The following is a 25,792-nucleotide window of genomic DNA, read 5'->3' on the forward strand; positions in this document are numbered from 1 at the left end:
CTCAGTGCTAACAATTTGAAAGGAGGGGGTAAGTCGATTACATTGATCCCAGTGTTCAACTGATACTATTTGATCGACATCAAAAAGATGAAAACCAAAGTTCACCTCGGTGGGATTTAAACTCAGAAGAGACAGAATAAATAGCGCAAGGTATTTTTTCTGGTCGAGAAAATGTAGCCAGGAAAAAATTTCTGGAAATTTGTAAATGTGAGAAAAAAAAGATGGCTGAGCGGGTGGGGGAAGTATTTTGTAGCAAAATGGAATAGAGGCTTTTTATAATTTTTTTTTTTTTCCATGTGATTCTCTGCAATTGAATGCTTAGAATTATGAAGCACCACATGGTTAGGAAACCACATGATTGCGAAGCAAACTCCTTGACCATACAGTCATGTCTTTGCCTATCTCACCAATATAAAGGATCTAGGCTAACTAGATAATTTCAGTTTCTCTTTTGATTGATCACTCTTACTCTGCCATATGGCTGAATGGCTATAATTTTGAACTACAATACTAATTTATAGGTCTTAAATTCATCTTGTGTTTTGACTAATGCATTTGAGTATCTGTCTTATTTCATTACACTTCTAGGAGTAGGCATCATATTCCCTAAGAGTGTTACTTTAACCCTTTCATTACCGACCCGGCTGAAACCGGCTCTGAATACAAATGTCTTGTTTTCATAAGTTTTGAATTAAAGTCTACTACCAAACCTTAGTCACAATTTATGTTCCTAACACTAGCTGAATGATAACTAAGTTATTTTACTAAATTCTTTGTTATATTTTAAGTATTTGAAAGAAACACTGTGTATCTCAAAATAAATACAGTAACAAAAGGGTTAAGAAAGGCTTGAGAAGTATCTCTGGTCTACTTGATGTTATGAAAGCTTGTATCAGCTATGACAAGCAAAGAAGGAGCTTTTATGTAGTTGCTCAACTTGCTAGAAATAGCAGCCAAATCTCCTTCACATTGCATTCTGCTGTGATACACGCACACCTTCATATTGGTGTGTGTTTGCGGCATTACCAAAATGCCTTTGATCATAAGTGTGCTCAATCAGGGCTGATCTAGGGCTAAACAGCAGCCACAACAACATAACAGCAGGCTAGCAAATAGGTGTTACAGTAATTGTAATATCATTAAAACAATTTCTTTTATTTCATTAATAACCAGTCACTTTTTTCAATTCCCATGAGATAAGCCTTTCTTGAAAGCTAACTTTATGCATCCAATGGACCGTAAAGCTAACAAAACAGGTGGCCAGCTAGTTAATTTAGTTAACATTTACGTGGTTAAGTAAACAAGTGGCTGTTTAGATAACTGTATTAATGTTTGTTTTTGTTTTATTTTCTCTTTCTTCCAAGGTTTGAATACCAATAAGGTGAAGATTATTTTGACATAGGGGGTTGTCACAGATTCTTAGCAGCATGTTACTGTAACAGCAGTGCAAACATAACAACTAATTACAGATGAAAAGTTTTCTGTTAATAGATATTGTATATTTCAGGAAAACGCACATCAAATAGAAGACTGTTTTTCAAATTCCTTGTGCTCAGCAATGCATTTCTTTCGTACTGTTCAGATGCCAACTTGATGCTATTATGGAAATCTAAATAGAAGAAATAACACTATCTATAATAATGGTTTCTAACTTTGGCACAACACCACAAATTTGTAGAGAAGAGGCAGTCATTCAAATCAACCCCAGTATATAGCTGGTACCTATTTTTTTTTTATCAGCAGAATTAGAACTCAGGACAGAAAAACAGATAAGATGCCACTAAGTTTTATCTCTGGCATGCTAAAGATTCTGCCAGCATACCACCTTATACCCTCAATAATAATAATTGAAATAATCTTTTTGTTTATTGTTGCCACAATTAGGTAGGTATTTTAAGGGTAGGGTATTGTTTACTTCATTAACCTTAGCACTTGACAGGTATTTATTTATCAACCACAGAAAGATAAGCAAAGATCTTGGTAGGATTTGAACTCGGAACATATAATCAAATAATGCAAGGCATTTCGTCATTTGTCACTCTATGAATTCTGTCATTCACTACTCCAGATAATTATAAACCATTATCATGATGAGTAATAAAAATAATGTTTTGTAACTTGGGTGGGGGTACAGGGTGAGGAGTAGCTTATTGAATATATGTCTGTACATTGATGGTGATTATGTGGGGTGGGGGTTTAACTGTGAGAGAATGATAGGCAATGAATTGATAGGAGTTATAGCTGTTGTTTAACCCAAGGTCAAGTCTGATAAAAAAAACAAAACAAATTCTGTGTCCATCTGTCTTTTTTCTTTTTTTTCTTCTTTTTAGAAGTGTATTAGGCTACATTGTCCAACATAACCTTTACCTACTTAAGATATAGGATTTGATTTGAAGGTATTTGGTTGCTATTTCTAGCAGGTTCAGTGACCATGTAGAGGCTCATAATGGTATTTTAAATTAGAATGCATAGGGTTGTAACTAAATATTACAAAATATTTAAGTATTTAGTACACTCTGCTATTCCACTGCTCGTTTGTCTTTTTGTTATATTTATATTTGATTATGATGCAGTTGTTGCTTAGCCTTCACCACACAGATTGTGTGGGAGCTAGATTATTAAACTTTGCTTACATTGTTATGTTCTCAACTAGGGCTAATAACTCTGTTTACCTTGTTCATGTGAGTCAATTCAACATCTTTCATAGCAGGTGGATTCAACACTTTGTAGTTAGAAGCAGAAGAGGAATCCAGTTGTAAAAATAATTGCCCTGATAAACCTATCTTACAACATGGTAAAGCGGGTGTAAAGAGAAAAATGGGGGGAAAAAAATGCACAAGTGAAAAATAGGTGTTAAATAAAAAAGAAACAGCAAAGGCGGGAAATGTTGTTGTTGTTATCATTATTACGTGGCTAAACAAAATGCTTTGTGGTATTTCTTTTAGCTTTACATTCTGAGTTCAAATTCCACATAGGTCAAATTTGCTTTTATATCCTTTCAGAGTTGATAAAATAAGCACCAGTTGAGCACTGGAATAGTTATGATTGACTTCTCTGCTCCTCAAAATTGCTGGTCTTGTTCCTATAATAGAAAGAATTATTATTACAAGCATTTTTAAAAATTCTGTTTATTTACAATTATTTTTATATATTTTATATATTTCGTTTATTTGCTTCTATCTAAATAACTTAGTAGCAAGTAATACCTGGCTTTGTTTTGGGGTTTATACTGTTTCAGAAAAAAAGCTACCTAGCTTTTGAGCTTCATGAAAAGATGTGCCCCTATGCAAAATTTCAGATACTTATGTGCAAAACTATGGCTTACTATTTGAATGATACATACAGAACATACATTTTATACATTCACTTTTATGTATTAAGATGATAATGCAGCCATTTTAATAGGGTTAAGCCTTAGTAACATCGGATTTGCTTGCTAAATACAAATGCAATTTGTAGTGAGGATAGTTTTGTGTGGTGGTTGTAGTGGTGGGTTGGTTAACTCTATGAATAGTGGATGGCTGTATGAAGAGTGTTTGCTTTTAGAGCAGTGAGGTATATTTGTCTCTGTTAAATGTATGTGTTTGTTGCATGTTTGGCAATTGGTGGTGGTATGCATGTTTGTGAATGGTTATGTATTATTGATGCTTACATGTCTGTGATGGTGGTGGTGGTGTCTAAATTTATTAGATTACTGTTTGCCTATTATGTTTTATCTTGAACTTTGCCTGTTAGTTGTTTAGCCCTAGGTCAATCCTGATCAAACGTTTCAAGCATTATATCCTTTTAAGCATTATATATTTCACTTTGTTTTATTATATCTCAGTTGATTTGCTGTTTTTTCCTATCTAGGATTGTAGCCTTTCTTTCTAAGGTGATAAAAATGTAATTTGAGGAAAGTTTTGTTGATATTTCTAACAGATAGTGGGGTCAGGAGTTGTTCATCACTGACTTACAAGACTTCAGTTTCCTTTTTGCTTAATAATGCTGATAATGTTGGACAAGAGGTTCCCCATAATGCTATAATGCGACTAAACCATTCTTTCAGGCTTACTCAGCTACTCCTTGAACTGTTTGACTGTATGGACAATTAGTTCCTGATCAATTACTCCCTGTTCAGTTACTCCCAGAACAGTTTACTCCTTCAGCCATTCAGTTACATCATACTTTGTGTTTAGTGTAACACATTAAAGCCAAAGATAATTCCTTATCATTTAACTTCCTAGAAACCGTTTCACATTATCAGTTATTCAGGTTTGTTAGTTTATTTAGAGCTTTTATTGCTTCCTACTAATCCTGATAACATACATATTTAAGGCTTTAGATCAAAACCACTTATCTATTGTTGGTTTTGTTTTTTCCATGTCTCTAGTTAATTTTCTTAATACACTTTTCTACTTTTAAATCAATGTGGGTTTATTTATTTAATTATATTAGCTGTGACATTCAGATTTTACTGGCAACAGTGATTAAGCTGAAGTATTATTACAGCAGCTTTTTTGGTTTGCCTTTCTTCTTTGGATAAGGTATATATTTCTGCTTGCCTCAGACTATCTAGCTGATAACAGCTACTACTATGATTTCTGCTTTTCTGAACTTGTTTGTGTACCAATCCAACATAAACCTATTTATTTGCTCCCTGTTTTTTTATAATAAATAGTAATAAGTTTATAATATACAGCACTTAGGTGCATTACAAATCATTGGAAAAGGGTAAAAGAAAGGATAGAAAGTAGCAATAAGTCAAGAAAGCTAGAAATGATAGCCAATAACTGCTTGAAGACAGCAACAGGAACAGTTGTTAGTAAATTTTAAAGAATACAGTATCCTGACAGTTAACAACTGGCATAGGTAGTTTATTCCATGTTTTGGCTATCCTAAGCATGAGACTATGTTTCTGAAAGTCATGGCAGCTGTAGTTTTTTGATTTTATATGCATGTCCATCATGGGTGGCAGAGATACTGAATTCAAAAAGGTGGCCAAATTTGTTGTTAGAAAGATGGTGGATAATTTCATGTGCCTCTCTCAATGGTCTGAGAAGCATTATCCTCCACTCTGTCTCAAAATGCTACTTCCAGTCAATTTCTTCCATAGCTATGCTTAGGAATAACTCACTCTATTGATATTTTTTTTCTCTCTGAATCATCAGCTGTACTAATCTCACATAATTATCACTATCCTCAATTTAGGAAAGTCTGTAAAGGCTATGGGTACTTCTGGTGACCTTATTAGACATGACTGTTAATTAAAAATATTGGTCTCATCAAAATTTGATGATTATTTATTGAAAAGTCAGATGTTTAACTATGAAAACAACACTTGTTTCAAAACAAATCAACAAAGAAGTTGCTACATGGTTACTTGGCATGCTGGGAATGGCAATTTTAGAAACAGTAAAATAAAAATGACACCTTAAAGCCACCAGTAGTAGGATATGAACTAAATGAATTATGCTTTCTGCTGCAGTCTTGAATCAGATTGTTGCAGCAATAAACTTTCTTAAAAACCATCTGCTTAAAGCATGAAATGGTATGAAAGCTATTTCCATTTCAGCTTGTTAACCCTTGTACTACATGTTATTAATAATTCTTGGTACTATAAATACTACATTCTTATGAGAAGAAAACAGCAATGTTGAAGGGATTTTTTTTACATTTGAATGTTATTATCTGTAAGAATTATGATACATGGTTGTTGATGAGTAATTATTTGTGTATGTGTGTGAGTATGTATGTAAGTAAGAAACTAAATTTTCTTCACAAAACATGCACTCCCACTTGTCTTTATTACTTAGAAGAACAAGGTCATGCCTAGTGATTCTTTTTAGGATTGCCAAGACTGAAAGTACAGAGGCAAAGTTATTCTCAGATTAAAAACTTGACCCAAATGCTTGCAATAAAGCAGATGCTGTTAAAGGCACCCACAAACTAGGTTATGGTGTTAAATAAGATGAAAAAAAAAACAAACCAATGAATTTTTTTTTTTTTTTGCTGCATATTGATCATTTTGGCATTATAGGGTTAAATTCAAGTTAAGCATTTAGAATATATTTTGCCTTAAGTCCCAGCTGTTTATTTTAGGAATATATGAACTCATTACCCTTCAGTCCATAATGTATCACATTTTCACACCAATGTTGCTTATTTTATTGATTTCATACTAGAAATTCCCAATGGAAGATAAGTTTTGACAGAATCATTGTTGAACTATTCAATCCACAAAAGAGATTTTTGCTAAAAAGCTGAACATGTCTCAAGTGTCTTTAAACAGATAACACAGTGATAATTTGTTCAGTTGTTTAATTTGTTGTTTAGTTTTGTTTTCCTTGACTATATCTGTTTCATTTTATTTATTTATTTTCCTGAAGCACAAATACCATGAGTGCTTTGATGCAATTGCAAACTGATTTCTGTGCTTTGTGGACAACAGTAGTTAAACATTTTTTTTTCCCTTTTTGTACTATTTTAATTCAGCTGCTTTGTTCCTTTAGGATGGCATTGGTGGTAACCTGCTGCGATGTCACTATATGCTTCCTGTATTTAGTTGTATTGAAGCAGCTTTACTCAGAAGCTTAAAAGTATTTTCTCTTGGAAACATGGCAAAGAGCATCTTCTTGCTTCTCTGCAAAACCAGAATCTCCATGGACCAATCTTTCCAGCAGCTGCCAGTCTACCAATGTGTAGTTATTCATATTAATGTAGAAATAAAAGCTTCAGATTATTAAGGAGAGAGCAAGATGAATGAGATGGTGTGCTGTTCATGCCTTTCTCAAAAATATTTTTTAATGCAGGTGATGTTAAATTGGCATTGAAACTGTTGACATTAGGGACTCTTGTTTAGTGATAGTGTTTTCTCCTTATCTGAGGTACTTTCCAGATAAAACATTAACTACATAGGTGCAGGTGTGGCTGTGTGGCAAGAAGCTTGCTTCCTAATCACATGGTTCCGAGTTCAGTCCCACTGCATGACATCATGGGCAAGTGTCTTCTATAGCCTCAGGCTGACCAAAGCCTTGTAAGTGGAATTGGTAGTCGGAAACTGAAAGAAGCCTGTTGAATATGTGTTTGTGTCTGTCTCCACTACTTGACAATCAGTGCTGGTGTGTTGAAGTCCCCATAATGTAGCAATTTGGCAAAAGAAACCAATAGAATTAGTACCAGGCTTTAAAACAAAAAAGTACTAGGGTTGATACATTCAACTAAAAAAGATTGTTCAGGGTGGTACCACAGCATGGCCGCAGTCTAAGATAAAAGATATGCTGCTTTCAACTAGTTTGATCACTCCTCAGTCTTGAAAGAATAAAGGTTTTCATTTACGGGTCACTGCTTCATGTCACCAGACTAATTTTATTCATGATACTCTTGCAGTTAAGATATTGATGAACTATAGGCTTCATGGCTGTGCATTCAAATCTTATTCATCTAGTCACTGTATTCTTTTTTTCTGAGCAAGGCACGAGACTGCTTTCTTTAATCTGACTGCCCAGTTGGCTGAAAGGGTTCTATACTTAATTATTAGTTGAATGATTTGATGTAGAAAAATAATTAAGTACACCCCAACTATTCAAAACAATTTTAAAAACAATTGAGCAAGCAATATACAAGCAACTAAATTTGTAAAAGCCATCCATCCTATTCTTAATAACATGAAATAAAACAAAAAACGAAAGAAAAAGAAATCATTAAAAAAAAAAGGAAAATGAAAAAATTAGATTAGTTATTTGATAGACTGATCTATTTAATTTCAGAGAATTTTCTGTTCTTATAAGAACATCCTGCTTTAATATTCTATCCAATCAAATCTTCTAGCATCGTTTCTATCATTACACCTTCCTGTGAACTGGAAAATATTACCAAAGATAAAAAGAAAATTGTTACTCTTAGATGACTTCTATCATTTTGTTGTTGTTGTTTGAATCTCCATGGCAACAATATGCAATTCTTCCTATTTTTTTCTTTCTTTCCTACAACTTTTCTCATGTTCTCTCCTTCTCCTACTATTTCTTATTCTCTTCATTCGTTTTCCCTTTTCCCCCATTTTTTCTATTTTCTTCCCTTTCCTTCGTCTCTCCTTTTTATGTTCATTTTTTTTCTTTACATTATTTCTCCTCTCTCTATCTCTTTCTCATCTTTATTTCTTTCGCTCCTCTCTCTTTCCTTTCCACCTTTATTTAAATCTAAATATTTATAGACAATCCAAATATCATTGGTGGGGATAATGCTAAGAATGTCTAAACACACGCACACATGTATTCTTGGCACTGAGGATATTTTGGTTGCCTATATATATATATATATATATATATATATATATATATATATTATATATATATATATATATATATATATATATATAGAGAGATAGATAGATATAGATAATTTAAATTAGACATTCCTTTTCTTCTTCCTGTAAGATCAGGTCAAGTGGTTTAGACTTATTGATTTTGAATGAGGTTTTTTTTGTTATTTTGAAATGTCTTACAAATTATACATCCTATAATTAGACACACGCTAATCTATAATGATTGGCAAAGTTGTTCTTAATACTTTCCACAGGTTCTGTTAACCACAATGTTTTGTCACTGCTTGTGGCAGAACTGAGGATTTGTTAGCACTTGTAGTAGAGAGCTGGCACTATGTACTAAAAAAATTAGACAATTACCTAAATTATTAAAATCTGGAAGATACCACTCAAATTCTAAGTAACTTAGGTAACATTTCTTAAACCTCATAAAAAAAAACAAAAAATAATAAAAATTATAAATAAAGCTGGTGTGGTCACTCCTAGGATAGAATAGGGGAGGACAGAGGTGAGGGGAAACGAGGGTTTTTTTGCATATGATTTAGTGTGAAACAACTTAAATTTTTCCAGGAAACAGGTTTCTTGGATTATATCTGCAATCATAAAACTACAATTTTCTTGCTAGCAAGTTGATTATAATTTCTTGACTGTATTCTTCTTTCTAGCTGGTGCAAGAAGGGGTGACGGTTGGAGGGATTATCAAAGTGGGTGCACACTGTAGGGCTAGCAGAAGGAATTGTACACACTGTTGGGCTGGTTTAGGTGTTTGAATACCCTGACACCAGTCCCAAGTTGAAGATTTGTCATAGCTTGTGATAGGAATAAGGGTTTGTCATAGTTTGCAATAGGAGTAAGTATTTGTCACAACTCATATGATTGGAATTATGTTGCCATTTGTGAAAGGACTGGAAATTAATCCTAGTTTGTCTGGATTGAGAATTTGCCTTAGCTTTAGTCAGAACACAAAATGAAGCAAACTTATGGTCAGAAATGTTCCAACCATTGCCAGCCTATTTTTTTTTTTTACCCCCTCCTCTCATAGTGCATTTAGGACTACATTAACCCGTGTCAAATAGATCTTCTTTTGTTTGCTGAAATCGAAGTGTGTCACTCAATGTTTTTTTGTTACAGTTTTCACTGACTTCACTGTTTTGTCACCACCATGCTGTAGTTTTCATCATCACAATTTAAGCCATATAGTAATTGCATTTTTTTCCTAGTAAATTCTAGATAAACTGCAAAGAAATTTTTATTTTTGAAGTTCACTCTTAAATTTCTGAGATATATCTATTTTGAAAATATCTCCATTTAAAAAAAAAATTTTGTTCGTTTATATATAGTTGAGTCTAACTTAGGCAAATACATAGGCGCAAAGATACACGTACATACATATGTACATCATATAGACATATATCGTTCGTACCTATGTAATACATAATACATACATTGTACGTACATAAGTTGTATGTGCATACTTACGTTGCACGTACAATAAGTATATACTTACAAAAATATACATAACTATGAATACTATTAAGGCCTAAAAATTGCCTGTAGCCATCCTAGAGAAATCTCAGCGTCAAGTTTCTTAAGAAATTTAGTTAAATATACTTGAATGAATTCGAACAAAAGTTGCCTGATGTCTTGTCTTGTCATTTTTATTTGTCAATGTTGATGGACAAAAAGATGTTTGTTGGTTTTAGTGAGTATATAATTACGCGTATATTTATATACAGACAGTAGTGATTATAACCACATCCTCCCTCTTATTTACTGTTACTATCATCATAGCCATTATCGCTATCATTATCGCCGTTGTAATCTTCGCTGCCACCACCATCATCGCAATCGCTACCCGCCACTATCATTATTGTGTCATCGTAAGCACCTTCGTTATAATCGCCTCCTCCACCACAATCGTCTTAACGTCGCCTCTGCCATCGATGTAATCGTCAGTGCTACTCACTCCCTTCTTCTGATCCTTTCTTAGAAAGAGATAAGATTAGTTATTTCAGTAAATTTAATTTTTATTTCTTGACATTTTCTTCCCTTTTGTTTACCCGGGTTGGTGTCCTTGACATGCTGAATGTACCCGATATATTTGGGATGCTATAAATGTTGACAGACGATTAGAGTCGAGGCAATATGCGTTCCTGTAGAGGTTGTTGTCAATTAGCTCCTGAGCAGTGGTTGCGACCATCCGGTACTTTTTTCCCCGACATTGGGTATTTAGAGAAGCAGGCCGCATGAGACATCTCCAGGCGAGCCGCCCTACTAAAAGAAGCTTGAAGGTAATTTTTGTTTTGTTGGTGTTCCATTCAGAAAGTCCTGTGAGCCGCAGTTTACTCATAGCTGATTTTGAACCACATTATCTAATGTGTTATTTGTTTCTTTTTCCTTTATTCTTTATTAAGCCAATAGGAAAATTATCTGGCGGAGATTTGGCTACTATTTCTGGCAGGTCGAGCGACTACGAGAGAGGCTTATTTCATGGGTTTAGTTATCATCAGCAGCATTGTTGTATTTTGGGTTACTGTCAATGTTGTAATTCCAAAGTGATCAATCAATCCTGATGTATGTCGAGGGTGTGTGGATATGTGTGTGTTCGTGCGTACGTGTGTTTACCTGAGGGTTTATTTTTATTTTGTGGATTGCTGCTGTAAGTAGTAGCTAAATTGCTTTACTTAATAACACCAGCAACAACATCTTTTTGAATCAATTACCAATCAATAAGCTATCCTTGGCTTTATAAACTCTGCATCAAATCCTCTTGTCGAAAAGCCGGCGCTTCGTTCAAAATAATTGTTATATAACTTATAATTGCATTCATTGTTTACTGGCCACTCGCCAGTATAGTTGTGTCACGGCTAAGGTGATGCCCCACTTGTTTTCTGGTACGGTAGATTTATACTACTACCACTACTACTATGACATACCATTATGCATCTACATTGCTGTCTTCAAAACCCTTTGATTGATTATCGGTACGTGCTAATTTGTTGTCTCTAAGTTTTGTTTTCAGTTTTTTTTGTTGATAACTTTTCAAACTGTTTTCAGTTATTTGGACCGTAAGAGAACTTAGTCAAAATCACGTAACCCAAGGTTTGTTGTTATAACAGTATATTGTTGTCATACTTCATTTCGCAAGACATTCGAACTTCTTTCAAACTTCTTCCTTTTGATGCACGCATCACTTTCCAACGTACGTACTTCAGATACATTTTTTTCAAACGTACGTACTTCAGATACATCTCTTTCAAACATATTTCCTTCAGATGCCAGCATCTTTTTCGAACGCGCTTCCTTCAGATGCACGCATCTCTTTCAAACGTACTTCCTTCAAATGCCCGCATCTCCTTCAAACGTACTTCCTTCAGATGCCCGCATCTCTTTCAAACGTACTTCCTTCAGATGCCCGCATCTCTTTCAAACGTACTTCTGTTAGATGCCCGCATCTCTTTCGAACGTACTTCCTTCAGATGCCCGCATCTCTTTCAAACGTACTTCTCTTAGATGCCCGCATCTCTTTCAAACGTACTTCTCTTAGATGCCCGCAACTCTTTCAAACGTACTTCTCTTAGATGCCCGCATCTCTTTCGAACGTACTTTCTTCAGATGCACGCATCTCTTTCAAACGCACTTCCTTCAGATGCATACCTCTCTTTCAAACGTAATTCTTTCAACCATAGTTCTGTCAGATGTATATCATTCAGACGTGTCTCCCTCAAACATGCTTCGCTCCAGACGTATTTCCTTACTGTAGCAATAAACACCTTTCTTCCCTAACCCCCTTCTTCTACGAACCAACCTCTTTTTGTATGTATTTCGTCTTACATATTCTGTCAATTACAACGCAACGCATCATTATGTTCAATCTCAATTTGATTTCCCTCTAGTTAAGACATGCAACAACGGGAAAAAAAGGAAGAGACCGTCGTGAGAGGTGAGATGGTGTAGTTATGGAAAAGGGATGGTGAGGAGTACTATATCCCCTTCAATAAGGCTATGCAGTGCAGATTTAGAACCGATGAGTTGCATTTATTTGCCAAACAGATATTTGATTAGCTGTTCTGTCAGTAAATATTCTAGACTTTAAAACTAATACAGAAGTCCAGGTTTCCTTCTTCATTTGATATGCTTTCAATTTACTTTCTTGCATATATAATTACTCAGTGTGAGAAATGTACACCTCTACTTTAAAATATCAAATTAATTCTGTTATTCACCTGTTCTCTATTTCAGCTCTTCTTTATTCTCTCTCACTTTCACACAATATTCTAGTTTTAATTCAATGGATTCTTAGGTTAACTTCTAATTTTATAGTTTTTCTCTCTTACTGGTTTCAATAATTGAACTGCTGCCATTCTGGGGCACCACGTTTGAAGGGTTTCAGCCAAACAAATCAACCCCAGTACTTAAGATGTTATGTAAGGAAGCAGTGTAATAGATAGGGGATGTTGGATGAGAAACTGTGACACATAGGGACCTTGTACTCTACACAACGTTACTTCCGGGATAGATTGGACATGTTATGTGTGATAGTTGCTTCTGTTTTGCTATCATCATCATCATTATCGTTTAATGTCCGCTTTCCATGCTAGCATGGGTTGGACGGTTCAACTGGGGTCTGGGAAGCCTGAAGGCTGCACCAGGCCAGTCAGATCTGGCGGTGTTTCTACAGCTGGATGCCCTTCCTAACGCCAACCACTCCGTGAGTGTAGTGGGTGCTTTTTATGTGCCACTGACACAGGTGCCAGACGAGGCCGGCGAACTGCCACGCTCGGATGGCGTTTTTTACGTGCCACCGGCATGGAGGCCAGGCGAGGCTGGCAAACGGCCACGATTGGATGGTGTTTGTTACGTGCCACTAGCACGGAGTCATATCATTTAAAAAAGTAAAAGCTCTCCAGAAGACAGGCAAGCTAAATTCCTTGGAAAATATTAAAATAGTGGTTCTGAACTTTCTTAAGTCAATGTTTGCCTTAACCCTCAAAGTAATTCCTCAATTATTATGCAGAAAGAAAAAAAGTAAGAAAAATTGTCTCATCTGAAAGCATAGCTGAAAACGTTGCAACAACCACCATCTGTTATAATTGCTTGCATGCAATAATATTTTTCCAACTAAAAGAATCATTAGAGCTTGGGCAAACTTCGAATTTTGTCATTTCCTTCTTATACTATTTGTGTTTTAATGTGAAAGCTATAGATTGTAACAACCTTGACAATCCAGTCAAAATGTCTGCTGGTTTGCTAGTGATTAGACCAAGGCAGAATAACTTTTCCAATTATCTGAATTATTAATTTGTGATCTCAATTTCATGTATTAATAATGCACATAACAAGTGCAGGCATGGCTGTGTGGTAAGAAGCTTGCTTCCCAACCACATTGTTCCAGGTTCAGTCCCACTGTGTTGCACCTTGGACAAGTGTCTTTTACTATAGCCTCAGGTAGACCAAAACCTTGTGAATGAATTTGATAGACAGAAACTGAAAGAAAATAAGGTAGTGAGCTGGCAGAATCCTTAGCATGCTAGGCGAAATGCTTAGTGGTATTTCGTCTGCCGCTACATTCTGAGTTCTAATTCCACCAAGGTCGACTTTGCCTTTCATCCTTTCAGGGTCGATTAAATAAGTACCAGTTATGCACTGGGGTCAATATAATCGACTTAACCCCTTTGTCCTTGTTTGTCCCCTCTGTGTGTAGCCCCTTGTGGGCAGTAAAGAAATAAGAAACTGAAAGAAGACTGCCATATATATATTTGTGTGTGTGTGTGTGTGTGTCTTTGTGTTTGTTCCCTAACCATTGCTTGACAACCGATGTGGGTGTATTTATGTCCCTGCAACTTGGCGGTTTGGCAAATATGACCAATAGAATAAGTACCAGGCTTACAAAGAATAAGTCCTGAGGTCAATTTCTTTGACTAACATGACTAATACCCTTTAAGGTGGTGCTCCAGCATAGCTGCAGTCGAAATGACTGAAACTTACAAAAGAATGTTAGGAATGAAGTAAAAATAATTTTGTACAGTTATAAATCATCTTTTGTCTTTACCTTGGTGGGAAAGGGGTCTTCTCCAGGTTAAGAACTACCATGTTGAAGACTGTTGCTAACTCAGAATTGAGATCTTCTTAAAGTATGTTTTGTTTTACCTTGTTAGTAATTCTGGGATAGCGTATGCATTTATCTATGTATTTACACACATATGTTGATGTGTGATCTTGTTCTCTGTGCAAGTGTGACTGCAAGAAAATATTAACAATTTCTTAAATGTAAATATCCCCAACAATATTTTTATTTTGACATTTTTTCTTCCATTTTAACTTGTTTATCTCCCCACCTCCACTTCTTCCTCTCTTTCAATTTATCTTTCTCTTTTAGATTTTGTCATATGAAGAAGCCCTCGTCTTATTTATCACTATGGCAACGAATCCTCCAATTTACTTGGATTATGGCTAGTTAACTCCAGTAAACTAAAAATAAAAAAAAAACAAAAAAACTCAAGATATCAAAGTGAGAGTTTGGGTTATTAATGGTTATGTTTTCTCCAAGAAAACAGCGTTTAAACTCAGTCTTGACATCATTCAGACTGACAACTCTAGAATTATTGATGTCGGATATAGGTACAGTTAGCATAAATTATCTAATTGGTGGCAAGCGAAGGCCAAAAACGACTATTTGTCCGTCGTGTTGCAGACACCATGAGAACTATAGGTGAGTTTTGTGAAAATTGCTGCTCTTCTGCACACACAAACACATCATACACTCCTTTGAACACCAGAAGCATAGAGCAAAATGTTTCTACCTACAGTTTTTCCCTTAGGACTTTCGCTTTTATTTTATCTGTGTCCACCTCAATGCTTAATGAGATCTCAATGGAGACATAAAAAAAATATTACTGTTTGATTTTATTTCTCTCTGAGAATGCACACACACACACCTTTATCTGCAAATGCATTTGTTTATGTATATTTATGTATTATCTATGTACTAGCATAAACATGTCAAATGCCGGCAGTTCTATTAATGATAGAAAATGGTGCATCATAGCAATAGGTGAAACCATTGATAAATGTCAGCAATTGAGTAAATATATGTACATAAGCAGAATTGAAGCACTTGAACAATCAGATACAGATGTAGTGTCTCAGTTGAAAATATTATCATCCATATAATATAATATGAGTGGATAAACGAAAGAAAAAGGCACTCAACACATTTAGTAGGATGCTCCATCCACAAACGTCTGGTAAACAGTTTGCAATGGAGGGACAACTGCTGCTGTACTCATTGAATCATGAGTGCGTGTATTTCATTTTTTTTAATATTTTAGTCTGTTTCTTTTCTATGCTTGACCTTCCTGAAACTAACTCTTATTTCTTTTTCCAAGAAACAGATAACACACAGACACAGACAGACACACACATGCGCACGCACACACGCACGCATACACACAGGCGCACACACACATGCACACACACACACACACACACACACACACACACACACACACACATAAGTGTGGATAGGCACTTTGAGCAAGTGTCTTCTATAGCCCATGGCTGACAAAAGCCTTGTATACATATGGTGGGCTTATTTCAGTTTCTGTCTACCAAATCTACTCTCAAACCCTGACCTATAGTAGAAGACACTTGCTCAAAATTTAATTTCATTTTGATTAAAATACGGCAGCTTCAGGGCAAAACATCTCATTACACTTTACCCACATTTAGCAACTCTGACTGTCACTTTGTCCCACTCTATTTTAATTCCCCCTTGACCAGCAACTATGCTCACTGAGCATATCCCTAAATATTTTCTCTATCCAAGTTACATTGTTGCTCTCTTTCCCTGCTTCTATCTGTCCATCCAGCCATCCCAACTACTTCTTTTTTTCTAGCATGAAGTCTTTATTGAGCTGTATTCTCTTTGATAGATGCACATTTCCAAACTTACCCACCAACCTATCCTTGATTAGTTCATCATACAATGGTCCATCATTACAGTGTCTGATCATCAGTTCTTTGTTTCCTCTTACTAAAGTATGCCCTTTTATATATCACATTCTTCTGTTGTTTAATTTTAAATAGATCCAGACTTCTTGGAACATTATTCCCTTTGTCACCCATACAGTACATTAGCATGTTTATGAAGTTCGCTTGTGTGGTTGTAAGCAGATTACAGACTAAATGAAAGCGTTCAAATCTTTGGAGCTATTTGACTTTGCCAAACCCCAATGAATAGGGAAAATGAACATAGTGGTTGAATGTACTACTCAGCATTAGCTGTGTCATTGACAAATTGTTCCTGTGTATGGAGACTGACTGGGTTATTGTCAACCAAAATAGCTCTGTTTGTTGACATCATAGCTAGTTAGTGCCATTTCATAACTTGTTCTAACCAAACTTATTCTGGATGTGGTAAAACTGTTTTCACTAGATTAACTTGAAGTCACTTCTGACACCATGTCTCATTGTTATATCTATCATATAGGTAATAACTACAAGTATATTTCTTTTGTGTCTTTAATGATTTCCAAAACTCAGAAGAAACATTACACAAGATAGTTTCCTTCCTATAATGTCCCCCAACATCTAAATGTATGTCTATTACACTGCAAATATGACAAAATGTATGTATGTCAGTGTAAGTTCCTTATCATGTGTTCACTGCCTCTGACAAACTTGTACATATATAACTAAAAATGAGTCATGATGATCTATAGTATGCTTGCGTTTGTATCTCAGCACCCTTACAGTTCCCCAAATACATCTGGTTTAGCAAGTTTACACTTAGAATTTGACATACCAAAAGTGCAGTACTGTTGTATAAAGGAGTTTTGTAAATATGACATACATGCAGGTAGGAGATATCTGTCTGTTAACCTAGGAGAACACGAGTCAATGTTACAGTTATGAGATGGTTGTTAGCCTGAGTATTACACCAACTGATTAACTGGATGGAGAAAATATCACCAGAACACTCAGCATCTATAGCTTTTTCAAGACAGACAACTGCAATTATAGACTATCATAGATTTCCTGATATCTGTTTTTTCCTATGTTGTCTCAGATTAGAAGAAATTGTAGTTCAACATATATAAATATATATCTTCATATCTCAGTGCAAAAAAATATCTTCAATTAATGTGTATCTTGGTTTTAAAATAAACACTCTGTATCTTCACATGTCGTAAGCAGTGGCTAAAATGGGTGGTAACAGAAGGAGTATCCAACTTAAAACTGCTTCAGAAAGAAGGTGTGATAAATACCATTGAAAACACTGTCGTAGGATCTGCAAAACTAATCTCTACTTTAGCATGGAAAATGTTTTTTTAAGTGTTTATTATATAACAGCATAAGCCAACAAGGGTACATCTATGAGGTTGCTTGATCTACAAGAAATGTCATCAAAATCTCTCTGAAATCACATACTACCATTTTGAATAAAGGAAGGAGACTCTGAATAACATAGTCCTAGATACATTGCCTGATGGTTACAGATGATCACAGTTCTGTTTAGACTAGGATCTGAACAGCAATGATCACTTATCAACATGTAACAATGCAACGTGTGTCAGAGCTGGCTATATACAGCAGTTATCAGGGTTGACTAAATTTGTTTGCTTAATATTACAGCCACAAAAAAAAAAGTCTTTGTAAAGATGTTTGGGAAGTGAATATGAACAAAATGTACATTTGCAGTATGGAAGGTGTTTATAAAACATTTAAGAAACACACAAAACCGTTAGATTCACTTCAGCATTTAAATTTAATTTGTCAAAATATTTTTGTCGCTTTGAGACTGCGACCTGTTCACTAACAAAACTTCGTACTGCATCTTGAAGTTTTGTCAGTGGACAGGTCACAGTCTCAAAGCGATGAAAATATTTTGACAAATTAAATTTAAATGTTGAAGTGAATCTAACGGTTTTGTGTGTTTCTTAAATGGCTTATAAACACCTTCCACGCTGCAATTGTTTTCATTCCAGCACACAATCTCAGATCAAGTCACTCGCTATGCAAGTACATCTCCGTAAAAATGTACATTGTTTTTTGCAATTGTTTAGGTAACTACATGTTGAAGAAGCTTTGGCTGCTATGAGTTAGCAGATATAGGCTGTTGTCATTTAAAGGAAGTCAACCCTGATCAAACACTCATGATCAAAAGCATTCCAGCTGTGACAATCCTATCTATTTCCTGTGTGCAAAGAATCAAGAACACAATATCCAATATGCCATTTTGTTTTAAACAATAGGGTGTAATTTGAGGTAGATTTGGCTATTTCTGGCAGGTCAGGTGACAAGTAAGAGGTATTCTTATTGGGTCATCAAGCTCGGGTTGTGCATGAATGATATGCTTAAGTAAAAGTGAAAAAAAAAAAAGAATCCTTTTGGGGAAAAATGAGATTGTTACATATGCTGTATTATAATTAGTGATAAAATATACATTTACAATTGAGACCCCTTTAGCAGTTTTAGCATAACAAAGCCTACAGAATTAAATATATTTATTTATTTATTTATATATATATATATATATATATATAATATATATATATATAATATATATATATATATATATATATATATGCTACATGTCTTTGTATATATACTTTTTTTGTGAGTAACATTTTAGCATTTCAAGCTGTTGAATTTGTTTCACTTTATAAGATATGCTTTCTGTATCATTCAATACATGGGAGAACCAGTCTGTTTATTTATTTATTTATTTTTTGTATCTGTCTCCTAATGCTTAATGAAAGAGTTTGAAGTTTAGTAAATTAACCAAAATGTTTCTGTTTTCTGCCTGCAACAGCATCTCTATTTAGTTCTGTCTGTCTTTTGTATTTGAACATTCATTCTACTTTCTTAATGCTTGACTAAATTTTAAGTCTGAAATTTTGATTTGCTGTAGATCACAACATTTAAAAGATATGATATATGGGTGGGGCCAAGTCTAGACTTATTAAGCTACTTGTGACACTAACCCATGGATTCAAACCTGTAACATTGCCCCCTGCTCTTATTACCAATGACCTTACCCTGTAACCCTTTTCAGGGTGAAATTCTCTTTAATCCCACTGGGCCCCCACCTACTCTCTGAATTTGGAGGCCAGAGGGATTAAAGAGAATTTCTTCTGTCAGTGCGAAGAATAAAGCTTCGCTCAGATATTGTATTAAAATTACGATTTCAATTCATATAGTTTTACTATCAACATTGAATTTATATTTCAATTTTGTGCAGTCTCTTGGTTCATGCCCCATAAATAAGTATAAAGCTTGAAGTTTTTGTTGTTTACCTTTAATATTAACTTTGATGGAAAAAACTCAGCCAACATTCTTCTACAAGCTGCACATTAAATGTCAAAGAACTGCAATAGCTTGTGAGTTTCACTACTTCTGGCATATATCAACTTATAACATGTTTCAACATAACAGTATACTGTATATTTGTCGGCTGTTCACTTTCCAACCATGTGGTTTTGAGTTCAGTCCCACTGTGTGGCACCTTGGGCAAGTGTCTTCTACTATAACCTTAAAGTAATCAAAAACTTGAGTAGATTTTGTAAGCAGAAGACAGAAACTAAACATAAGTCTCTCATCTCTCTCTCTCTCTCATTATGTATGTGTGAGTATATATATATATATATATATTGCGTGAATGTGTGTGTGTGTATATATGTGTGTGTACACATGTATGTGTGTATGTATATATATATGTGTATGTATATATATATATATGTGTATATATATATATATATAAAGAGTGCAGGAGTGGCTGTGTGGTAAGTAGGTTACCTACCAGCCATATGGTTCCATGTTCAGTCCTACTGCATGGCTCCTTGGGCAAGTGTCTTTTATAGCCTTGGAACGACCAAAGCCTTGTGAGTGAATTTGAGTGACAGAAAGTGAAAGAAGCCCGTCATGTGTATGTATATATATATATATATGTATGTATGTATGTGTGTCTGTGTTTGTCCCCCCCCCCCACTATCACCTGACAACCAATGCTGGTGTATTTATGTACCTGTAACTTAGCTATTTAGCAAAAGAGAACGATAAAGTACTAGGCTTACAAAGAATGTTGTGGGGGGCAATTTGTTCGACTAAAGGCAGTGCTCCAGCATGGCTGCAGTCAAATGACAGAAACAAATAAGAGTGAAAGTGTGTGTGTGTGTGTGTATGTATATAGATAGATAGATATTGTGTGTGTATATAGTCTTTTATGTTTCAGCCTTGAGGCTGTGGACATACTGGGGCACTGCCAGTGTGTATGTGTGCGTGTATACACACACACACACCAATATGTGGATTGTTGGCGATTTTTTTTTTTTTTTTTCACTTTTTTCCTCCGCCTTCCTTTTCTCTTGGACTTTCCTCTGTCTCCTGTTTCTGAAGAAGTGCTTTGCTTGAAATGTAAAAACACCCTTTCTTTCCTTCCCTTAGTGTTTTTTAATATTTTGCATGTACCATACCCTCATGTTATTTTTTTGTTGTGTGTTTTTCTTTGTTTTTTTGGTGGGGATTATTTATTTATATATATATATATATATATATAGTGTGTGTGTGTACACGTCTATATCTGTTTGTTTACATGTGCTTACTTATTCAGAAGCTACAAAGTTCAAGTGCTGTTGCTGTTGGCACTTTTGTTTAATAACTTGTCTGCTTGCTTTGTACTATTGAATCTATATAGAATAAGAGATACTTTAATTGAAAAACAAGTATGAGTTAGCATCAGAACATTCAGCTATAAAACACTTCAATGACATATCTAACCCATACTAACATGGGAGAATAGATGTAAAACAAATGTCAGAATGAACAGCATATATCAATATACAATATAAAAAGCATAGCATAAATCAGCATATAATTAACTGCTTAGCATATACCAATGTATAACAGAATAACATATATTACGGTGTTGCCTATATCAACAGAGGATAAGATATATCAACCAAAATATAGCAGTACAACACATAACAGCACGAGATATATCAACATATAATAGTAAAACACATGAACATATATCCTTACATCCACCATATTTGTGTGTGTATTTGTCTATAACATACACACACACACACACACACATTTATATGTTGGAAATGTCATGACTAAGGAAACTGTTTGCTTGCTATGATTCCTAATTTAAAATTGAAATGATCTGTAACACATATATGATCAGCCGTTACGTGTAGCCTGTAATTAGAATCTGAATCAGGATCTATTGACAAATCTGGTGAGGACAGCTGTGGGGAAGTAGTGGTTCAGTACTGAAGTGATGGTGACAGTAATGGTAATTTTGGTTAAGGGAATTGTGTTGGTAGTGATGATAACGACAGTAGAAAATGATGGCAATGAGCCAGTGAAAGAGGCTCTGTGTGATTGCTGGAAGTAGCAGCCAAATCTCACTCAAATTGCTCCTGGCTGTCTTTAAGAATTAAATGAAGTACACATTGAATAATATAGTACTAGGATGGTTATAACTAGGTTGCATTTAATCATAGTTCAGATATAATTTTACATACACTAACTGATAATTGTGAATGTTCAGTTGTCAGTTCAAATAACAATCCCTTCTGCAAGAGGCACAAGGTCTGGCATTTTGGGGAAAGGGGCTAGTTGATCACATCACCCCTCTGTACTCTATTGGTACTTATTTTATTGACTCCTGAAGGATGAAAGGCAAAGTCAATCTTGGCAGAATTTGAACTCTGAACGTAAAGACGGATGAAATGCTGCTAAGCATTTTCACCCCACGTAGCGTTTAACATGAAATGGTAGATTTCGTCCATTACCTGAAGACCCCAAAATGGTGAAACCTTTACTTGTATGTTTGTAATAAAAGTGAAGAATAATCCAGCCCTTAATTTGTGTGTGTGTCTTTCTCTAATCCAAACTTTTTGATGATAGGAAAGGCATTCATCTATGAAAGTTTCATCAAAAATACAATATACACGACATATTTTATCTTTCACATGTTTTAGTCATTGGACTGCAGCCATGCTGAGGCACCAACTTGAAGGGTTCAGGCAAACAAATCAACCCCAGTATTTGCGTTTTCTTTTTAAATCTGGTACTTATTCTGTCAGTCCCTTTTTGCCAAACTGCTAAGTTATGAGGATGTAAATAAACCAGCACTGGTTGTGAAGTAGTGGTAAGGAACAGACACATCACACACACATATATAATGGGCTTTGAGTTTCTGTTAACCAAATCTATTCTCAAGGCTTTGGTCGACCTTGGGCTATAGTAGAAGACATTTGCTCAACACAGTGGGACTGAACCCAGAATCATGTGGTTGGGAAGCAAACATCTTACCACCCAGCTACACTTACACGAGTATTTTTTAAATTTATTTATTGCCTGACAAATAGTGAGATGCAGTAAGCCCCAGTCAACTTATTCCAGTGTGGAGTCAGAAGCTAGATAATGGTTGTAAAATGATGATAATTAATGGTTATGATGCTGAGAATAATGAGTAGCACAATACATAGCAACACATTAATTGAAAAACGAATCTATCAACATACATCAACAATATATACTTTCAACATACAACAGTGCAACATATATCACAAGAACACAACATAGATCAACATCCATCTTTCTGGAGGCCAACATTTTTCTTATTTCTTCTTACCTTTTCTTCTTACCTTTTCTTCTCTCCTTTTCTTTCCTTTTCTTCTCTCCTTTTCTTCTTTCCTTTTCTTCTCTCCTTTTCTTCTTTCCTTTTCTTCTCTCCTTTTCTTCTTTCCTTTTCTTCTCTCCTCCTTCCTCCTCTTCTCCCTTCCTTCCTTCCTTCCTTCTCTTCCTTTTCCTTCTCCTTCCATCCTCCTTCTCCTTCCGTCCTCCTTCTCCTTCCGTCCTCCTTTTCCTTCCTTCCTCCTTTTCCTTCCTTCCTTCCTCCCTCCACTTCTTTCTTTCCTCCCTTCCTCCCTTCCTTCCTTCCACCCTTCCTTCCTCCCTTCCTCCCTTCCTTCCTCCCTTCCTTCCTCCCTTCCTTCCACCCTTCCTTCCTCCCTTCCTTCCTCTCTTCCTTCCACCCTTCCTTCCTTCCTCCCTTCCTTCCTTCCTCCCTTCCTTCCACCCTCCCTTCCTTCCACCCTTCCTTCTTTCCTTCCTTCCTTCCTTCCTTCCTTCCTTCCTTCCTCCTTCCTTCCTTCCTTCCTCCCTTCCTCCTTCCTTCCTCCCTCCCTCCCTCCCTTCCTCCCTCCTCCCTCCCTTCCTCCCTCCCTCCTTCCTTCTTCCCTTTCTTTCTCCATCCCTTCCTTCCTTCCTCCCTTCCTTCTTTCCTGTTCATTCCTTTCCTCTTCCTTCTTTCTTCTTTCTTCCTTCTTCCTCTTTCTTCCTTCTTCCTCTTTTTTTCCTTCTTCCTCTTTCTTCCTCTTTTTCCTTCTTCCTCTTTCTTCTTTTTTCCTTCTTCCTCCTTTCTACCTCGCCCTCCTCCTTATTTCTTCTTCTATCCCAGAAAGCATCTTCACCATCAGCTACATGGCAGATCTTTCTTTCATCCAATATTCATTACATGTCCATCACAATATATAATCCTCTTTCTGCATGCATTCTTTTCTCAAGTTTCTTGCTTGCATTTCCTCAACTTCCTTTAACTTGACATTGCATATTCAGCTGAACACACACAACTCATTCCATTCCAAATGCTATAGATCTAAAATGTGGATAAATCTGTTTGTGTGTGTGTATATATCATGTATTTATATAGATATAGAAGCATATGTGTATGCATATACATCCTTGTTTTATTGTCATCCATTCTCTTTACAAACTTAGTGTATTTTAGGCTGTATTATCATGCCCTTCCCCTTTTAAGACTAGAGTATGATATAAGAAATATTTAACTGCTATTGCTAGTGTGTCGAATGACTAAGGGACTCACTAGAAACATTATTTTTGTTTATCCTTAAGCTACAAGGACTTAAAAAGATCTTTGACCAAAGACATTTTAACGATGATCAGCCCAATGTTTTTATGGGTATCTAGTTCTACATTACCCAATGTGTCCTTCCCTTTTACCTTTTCAAATTGTAGAGTGTGGAGGAAGAGAACTTTGGTTGTTATTTCTGGAGGGTGAAATGACTATGTGAGGGTCTTTTCATTGATTCTTAAGACACTATATTTATCACCAGGGGTATTTTTTCCCAAAACTTTCACTATTACTCAACCCTAATCTTTGTACTTTTAATAGTTCTATCTCTCCTTTACAAATTGTATCACCTAAAGTAGTAACCAAATCCTCTTTAAATTACATCTGATCTTGTAAAGAGAGGGACACCTTAAATAATATAGTTCTAGATACACAATACTCAAGATGAGATGGTCATGGTTGGAACATTTTAATCTTAGGTCTGCTCATGGCTAGCTAAAACTTAAACAACTAGCCTTCTCTATTGTTATGGTCCACTCAATTGTGCATGTGTTAACAGGTACACGTGCTTATATATGCATGCCTACACATTAAATGGACAAACATCTACACGTGCATAAATACATTAAATGAATATAGACAAACATCTACATGTGCACCTGCATGTATGTGCGTGCGTGTGCACACACGCACACACACACAAAATGGACGTTCATGTATACACTTGTATTTCTGGATGTATATTTATATCCTTATGCATATATGCATGCAATACATGCAAGCACACAGATGCACATGTAAGTAATCATATACATTCATGCAGTCATAAATATGCACGTGCATACACATGTACTTACAGATACACTGACATGTGTATGTTCATTTACATATTTATGCATTGAAGCATGCCATGTACATAAACATCTGTCCACACATATATTGATGTGCATATTTTCACGTGCATATACATGTGCACATACTTACACATTCTCATCTGCACACCTGTATACATAATCGTGCAGTTTTAATGTATTTATACAGTGTGCAAAGTAGCAGCTGTCAGACTTGGAGGAGGCTCGATTGTTGTAATGGTCAGCTAGCAATTGTATTTATTTTTAGTCTGAACAACTGGATTCCATCTGAAATGTCAAAGTTAATAACTGATCATTTGTGGAGTGGCAGAGTGACTGGCAATTTAATATAGCAAACAGTAAATGTCTCCCAATAAGGAAGAGGAATAGAAATTTTGTAAAGTCTAGTTATAAGCTTTGGAGATGGATGAAATGTTGTTGTTGGTTAGTCACAGGTCATTCTTGATTGAGCTGGCCAGATATGGCTATCCTATCTTATTAGCTATGTCCAATATGTCCTTCCTGTTTTAAGATGGTTTTGTGTGATTCAAGGGAGGTTTAACTGTTGTTACTAGCATTTGTATGGAGGCTTTTTTCTTAGTTTGAGTTTTGAGAGTATTCTGGTATCACAGAGTGACTAAGAGATAAATAATTTTTCCCCACTGGGAAGGGTGCTATTTGCTAACTCAGGACTTCTTAATTCTTTTAACAACCCACAAGTGGCTGCCAACACTAGGCTTGAACTTA

At 35.5% G+C, this 25,792-nt stretch overlaps 1 protein-coding gene across 18 annotated transcripts in view; it reads left to right on the forward strand.

Annotated features, from left to right (window-relative positions):
- LOC115217047 (phosphofurin acidic cluster sorting protein 2) overlaps positions 1 to 25,792 on the forward strand; it is a 313,884-nt gene that overhangs the window by 35,583 nt on the left and 252,509 nt on the right. For 13 of the 18 annotated variants that reach the window (XM_036507407.1, XM_036507411.1, XM_036507408.1 and 10 more), the window contains exons 1-2: positions 11,133 to 11,286; positions 14,682 to 15,014. The exons of 1 other annotated variant lie outside the window; for it this stretch is intronic. In XM_036507407.1, the coding sequence (XP_036363300.1) occupies positions 14,833 to 15,014 (182 nt within the window). In that variant the 5' untranslated portion in view covers positions 11,133 to 11,286; positions 14,682 to 14,832. Of the gene's footprint in view, positions 1 to 11,131; positions 11,287 to 14,681; positions 15,015 to 25,792 lie in introns of those variants that run through there. 4 more of the 18 variants (XM_036507409.1, XM_036507410.1, XM_036507418.1 and 1 more) reach the window with 2 other exon arrangements.

The sequence above is a fragment of the Octopus sinensis genome, linkage group LG11, assembly GCF_006345805.1.
Source record: "Octopus sinensis linkage group LG11, ASM634580v1, whole genome shotgun sequence".
Classification (NCBI taxonomy): domain Eukaryota; kingdom Metazoa; phylum Mollusca; class Cephalopoda; order Octopoda; family Octopodidae; genus Octopus; species Octopus sinensis.